Source organism: Abramis brama (genome assembly GCF_963993115.1).
Source record: "Abramis brama genome assembly, chromosome: 1".
In the NCBI taxonomy this organism is placed as follows: Eukaryota; Metazoa; Chordata; class Actinopteri; order Cypriniformes; family Leuciscidae; genus Abramis; species Abramis brama.
The window spans coordinates 24,257,269-24,263,839 of NC_139963.1; the positions used below are offsets into that span (position 1 = coordinate 24,257,269).

General features: G+C 37.4%; 1 protein-coding gene across 1 annotated transcript in view; it reads left to right on the forward strand.

Moving 5' to 3' along the window:
* spop (speckle type BTB/POZ protein) overlaps nucleotides 1–6,571 on the forward strand; it is a 79,289-nt gene that overhangs the window by 65,132 nt on the left and 7,586 nt on the right. Inside the window, exons 9-10 of the mRNA XM_084110386.1 lie at nucleotides 5,811–5,933; nucleotides 6,195–6,337. Coding sequence (XP_083966512.1) covers nucleotides 5,811–5,933; nucleotides 6,195–6,337 — 266 coding nt within the window. The remainder of the gene's footprint in view (nucleotides 1–5,810; nucleotides 5,934–6,194; nucleotides 6,338–6,571) is intronic.

Genomic DNA, 6,571 nt, shown 5'->3' on the forward strand with positions numbered 1-6,571 from the left:
GGAATTTTTGGAATCTATTTGATATATTCGCAGCATTGTTATTGTTAGCTACAACTTAAACTATTAAAAATAATATTAAAATGAAAAAAAATGTTTGTTTCTTTTAAATGTAATTCGACAACTAAAATAAGTTTGTTGAAATGCATAAAACCAAAATAAAAATAAAAATAAAGAAAATAATACAAAATAATAAAAGGACACTAATATAAATATATAAATATAAAAAATAAAAGCTAATTCATTATATGAATAAGTACTGCAATAGTATATAAATGATCCTACACCCCTTCCCTTCCCCTGACAGACTTCCTGCTCTTCCTCCTTATCATCAACTATGATATTCACATATTTCACCATCTGCTGATCCAGTATTCCTCTGCCTCCATCCTCCTGTCGTTCTCTCCATATCCCCCCTTTCCCAGAGTTTCATCATGCACCATTTTTTGGGACAGGATGTGCTTGCTTTTGGGGTTTGTGGAGCAGTGAGATTTCCTGTTGTTCCTTTTGCTTGTGTGGCTTATTAATTTTGTGAGGGTCCATGCAAATATGTGAGACTGAGTTAAGTGCTAAGAGAAGGGTGTGTGTGTGTGTGTGTGTGTGTGTGGTTAATAGATGAATGTTGGGATCTGGGGCTTAGTTTGCGTATAGGCACGTGTGAAAGCGAGTGTGTCAGGTCTAGATGATGGTTGGGGCTCAGTGATTTAGCTGTGGCATCTGTAGAATATTGATGGCTTTGATGCTCAAATAGAGAAAATCTCAAGAGAATAGAGAGGAAATGCCTCATCAGAGAGAGACTAAACAGATGAGTTGCCCTTTATATCTAAAGGAAAGACTCCTGAAAATCTGCACATGAGCTTGTCTGTATACTTCAGTGACGTTTCACACCAGAGCTTCAGGTATGGACCAGAGTACTTTTGATGACCAAGTTCTTTTTTTTTCTTTTTTGGTTGGTGTGGAGCTGTTTTAGGAACTGTGAAAACCTGCAATCTTTATCTCTTGCAGTGCATCCACATGCGTCATGTTAAAAGGATAGTTTACTTAAAAAAAAAAAAATGCAGGACTCGACATTAAGCAAATCTGTCATTTACTTGTCCGAGTAAAAAAGTTGCTTGTCCGAATAATATTAATAATTATTATTTTTATTATTATTATTTTTTTAAATATAATTGATTTATTCTGAAGCAATATTCTTATCAGTGTTAAATCAGCTTTGATATATTTAAAGCTACAATATGTTGTTGTTTTGTTTGCCGCTAGGGGTCGCTAACCTCTTACAATAACAAAGGCGTAGGTTGATGACGCAGTGAATAAGTGGAATCATGGAACTTGTCGTCATGCCGATGGATCTAATAATGTTTATGGATGATTGAATACATTCATGTTTTTTAACTTGACTGGTATGAAGCAGGGCGTGATTGCTAATGAGAGACAGATATCAGCGCCACACGCGAGTCCCGCGGATATAAAGGAATGAGGACATTTAATTCTACCGAACCACCCGCAAGTGCTGAATTACATCTCACACTGGTCAGTTATTAGACGAATTAAACGCAGCATTGTTTCACTTGGTCTAACGTTACACTATCATACTAAACTGCATTTGAGTGAGTTGAAAGTTATAATGTTATTCTATGTGTTAGTTTGTTGGCTGTATGACACTAGCAGTAAGCTAGATCAACATTAGAATAACATACTGATCATATTCTAACATTTCATCATGTTGAGCTATATAACATTGATTCGTTTTAAGTACATTTGCTCACCTGTCTAATAAAGTACATGCAAGACCCGGTCAAGTCGTGACTCGTGAAGCTCTGTCAAGTCCAAGTTAGTTGCGGACGTGTAGCTCTCGGCATCTCGAAAACGCCACGCTGATATTGATCCTTGTTTTAGTTCTCCTTTTGTCCCAAAGTCTGCTTGCCATGGTCCATAATGTTTGAATGAAACAACAGTGTGCCACTAGACGTAACGCAGTTGTCCATGTCTGTCACCATGGTTACTATGGCAGTACAAGCCGAAACTAGGGATAACGCGGATATTACGTCATTGACTGGCTTACAAGTTACAAGGGACGGGTAAGATTTAAAATTGTGAATTTCTCTGAATTTACTAATTCTTGGAAACATTTAGCATAATGTAAGCAGCCAATTTAAAGAAATAACACTGTGCAAGTGTTTTTTGGATATTTTGATATCATATATATATATTATTTACATATTGTACCTTTAAATCTGCATATTGTAATATCTGCCTCCCCCCCCCCCCCCCAATCTTAAATGTATGCATCATCTTTCATTTTAAATTCCTAAATTTGATCAATAAATTTAATTATTTAGAATAATAAGACACTATAGGGCTGATCAAATTAAATCATTTACACTGAAAAATTACAATTGCTTTAACTAATGTTATGAGATTTTTTTAAATATACAAATAAGAAACGTTGGAAAGAATGATACTTTTAAACATAACACTAAACCGCCAGTAGGTGGCGGCAGGCGACCGCCTTAATGAGCGAGTTATTGAGTCATTCATTCAAAGATTTTTTTCAAACAACTGATTCATTCAAAAATGAGACTGATGTTTATGAATGGGTCATTGAATCTTTGACTCGTTCAAAATGCTGAATCATTCAGTAATGAAAACACGGCTGAGTGTTCCTGTGAGATACGCTATTGTTCTGCTGTGATCTTTGTTTGGAAATATTTTCGCTGCTGAAACGGAACAAAAACAGTCAATATTGCATCTAAAATGTAAGTGACCTCATTTTAACGGTTTTATTTAACTGTTGTATGAAATCAATGTCACATTTTCAATCATTATGGTATTCAGGAAAACAGCACTTGTGTGAGGTTGCTTAACTGTATCATGTTAAAAATATCTCCACATTTTGAATATTTATCGGTAAATATGTTGTTAACTGAGTTTCATTGTGTGCACAACCTTGTTACCGTCAGTAATACATTATCCACTATCGATCGCAACTTACAATAAGTGTGTTAAAATCAGAATCATTCTCTCGTTTTAGTGATTCCCTAGTTTTTTTTTTTTATTGACGTTCTAATCAGGCTTCTTGTCCGGTCGGGCAGGTAAAATTCTTATTTACTTGCCCCTTCTAAAAATCCACTTGTCCCGGGCAAGCGTTAATGTCGAGCCCTGATTATGTTGTCATTGTCTCACCCTCATTTATTTGAAATGGAAATCTTTTTTAACATTATAAATGTCTTTACTGTCACTGTTAATTTAATGCATCCTTACTTTAAAAAAAAAAAGTATTGATTTCGATACATAAAATCCTACTCACTGAATTATGAACGGTAGTGTAGGTTTGGAATGTCACGACTGTGTGTGAATTCTTACGTTTGGCCAAACTAACCCCTTGTAGTTTTGGTCATAGAATAGAAAGCATCACAGCCTTCCATTTTATTGTGTGTGACTTTGCCCCGTAATTTTTACCTAGTTACTGTAAGGGACTCGTCCAGTGTTCACTTGAACGGGCCATAACTATCAGCTCTGCAGCTGATATTAATATCCAAACTATAGTGAAAACACTATTTATTAGCACGGTAAAATAGATAAGCAGTTTAAGACATTAAATTCGTAAGCACATAACGCAAGAACACTTCTCTTTATAATACATACAAGACTTTGATTATTCTAACACATTAAACTAATATCTCACACACACACACACACACACACACACACACACACACACACACACACACACACACACACACACACACACACACACCAGTTCCAGAAAGAAAGAGAGGAAATAATGAGTTTTAAGAGTGATATGATGAAATATATATGCTATATCAATATGCTATATCAATATATGCACTTATAAGACATGACCTGAACTAACCATCAATTGTTTATTTAACCCTTCTTTCGTTTCTTAGGTGGGTTATTAAATTTTATGTCAAAGCACCAGTTCATCAGTTCAGTCTGGAGGCTACTTGCATTTGTCTTTGCGTTCCTTTGGGGATTCCGTCCTTTGCTCGAAAAAGGTTTTTTTCTGGGTTTGTTGATTGGCTGGCGGTCTCGTCGTGTCTGGATTGATGTCTTGGGCGGCCAATCACATGGTGTGTTGCCGGATGGATGGAAAGTCTTTGGAAGTCCTTGAACTTTGCAACAAAACTTAACTTAGGACCGAGACTCTCAATGGAAAAGAAAAGAAACAAAGTAAGAGAAAGAAAAGTGAGACGAGAGTTATTAGATGGCTTGAAAGAAGCTGTTCTTCTGATCTTGATCTGGTTCTTCATCTGCTCGTTTACATGTCTCCTCTACATGATTCGTCTAATGCTTTGTTCGTGTCCTAAGATTTTTAACTTGAATGCTTGTCCAGCCTCTCAGGGGAGTTCTGACCAATTAGACTCTGTCTTTAGTTCAGAGGTGGCTGTTCCTCTTCCTCTCACTATACAATACACGTTATCTGACAAGACCCTTGGTGTCTTAACTTTCCAGCTCTAGCAGAGAGTAAAGTTTAGTCATGATTTCTTATTATAAGGATACAATATATTTTGCACAGATTTCAATCAAGCCATCTTCTGAATTATGAGCATACGATCATACTGATAGGAAACAAGAAACACTTTGTCAACCATCTAATAGTTATAACAATTACTTATGTGATCTAATAGACATGATATAGAATTATTCAGTTGAATGATGTTTAATTATAAGTCAATCTAGAATTTTGGAGTGATGATGCATTCTAATCATGTAAAAGCATTTCTGTGGATTTCAATCCTGTGGTAAGATGGCTCATTCAAAGGGTTTAAGAAGGAGGTCTGTATTGGATCTTTTGTCTTGGGATCAAACAACCTCTGGTGTTAACTTTGTGGTTTTCCTTGTGCTGGTCACGATGTCTCGTACTTTTGACCATTAGTCTTGGGTTAACTGCCTAATGTTGACACGTTCTTCCTTTAGCTAGGCTCATCTTTACAAGCTTGCATTGCCACAAAGTACTTAGCTTGGGGGGGTTCGTTAGTTTGCTCAGACTCAAATGGCAGATTGTCTGATTTAGATCCGGAGTTTCTATGAAATTCTGCTTCTTGATTAGTCTGAAAAATTTATTTGTGTCTGGTTCATCCTCAAATCCTTCGTTTTTATTATGATACTCCCAATCTGCAGGGTGAGTGAGGTAAAACTTTGTGTAAAAAAAGCCTGAGATGTGACTGTTGCCACACCTTTAGGCTACACAGACTTTTATATTCTGTAGTAGCCTTTAATAAATTGTGTTTTTTACTTTTGAGTGAACTTTTTCATTTGACCTTGCCGTGTGTCTGTGGGTGGGGTGGAGTTCCTAGCAGTAGCTGGATTAATTAGTTTAGCTGTGATGGACGGGCTGGGACGGAAAAGCCTTTGTTACCAGCACGACAATCGACAAAGAGTTTGTACTCCGGCAGCCTTGGGCAGAAGAGAGAAACTCGCAGCACTCATTCCGGAACATTGATCAGGGCAGGAACAGAAAATGGATTGAGGCTTTCTGAACTATATATTAATTTGCTTTTAGCCACTCTGTCCTTTTGTGTGCTCGTATGCACACTATGGTGGAGGTCAGTGGCCGTGTGAATTTGGTGTGTTCGCTGTTATGGAGCAGAAAAGCCAGATTTCGACACAATTACGCATTATGCTTCTACAACAGTTTTAACACCCTGAACTGCATCAGGTCCAATTACGTCAGCTCTTAAAACTTCAAAAGCTCAGTCAGTAGACTGACAGGAATCTTGAGGGTTTTCTGACCTGATGTTCTCTGAGACTGTAAGGTTGACCAGATTCTGCTGTGATTTCCTGCCTAGAACCGAGTGGAGATAAACGACGTGGAGGCTGAGGTCTTTAAAGAGATGATGTTCTTCATCTACACTGGCAAAGCACCCAATCTGGACAAGATGGCTGACGACCTGCTCGCTGCTGCTGACAAGGCGAGTACTGCGCAAGCACAAACACCAAATTTAGCTATATATATGCCAAACAGAGGAAGTTTTTTAAAGCCACGATGGCATTTTTTGCCCCTTCACAGTCATGCATTCACATTTTTCTTGCCAGACACAGCAATAAAATTACCAGAATGTCATGAGCGGCAAGCTAAAATGATAATCAAGTATTGGTTGCAAATAGTACGTGCTTTGTTTTGCCAACTCTAGCATGCATATTTTTATTGAAGTGCATGCCTCTGTCTTTAGTATGCTCTAGAGCGGCTGAAGGTGATGTGTGAGGACGCTCTGTGCACCAGTCTGTCCGTGGAAAACGCAGCAGAGATTCTGATCTTGGCTGACCTGCACAGCGCTGACCAGCTCAAGACGCAGGCCGTCGACTTCATCAACTAGTGAGTGGTACTCCAGTCAGTAGTTCAGATTTTACTTGACCTGCCTACATTTTCAGTGGCCCCACCAAAATAAATTGATTAACATTTAATAATGGCAATATTTAAATCTATTTTAATTTTTATTTTACACACACACACACACGCACTACAAATACAGTAGAAAGTAAAAAAAAAAAATTCCAATTAAATATTGCCATTATTAAATGTTTATCATGGGAATATTTCCATTTATTT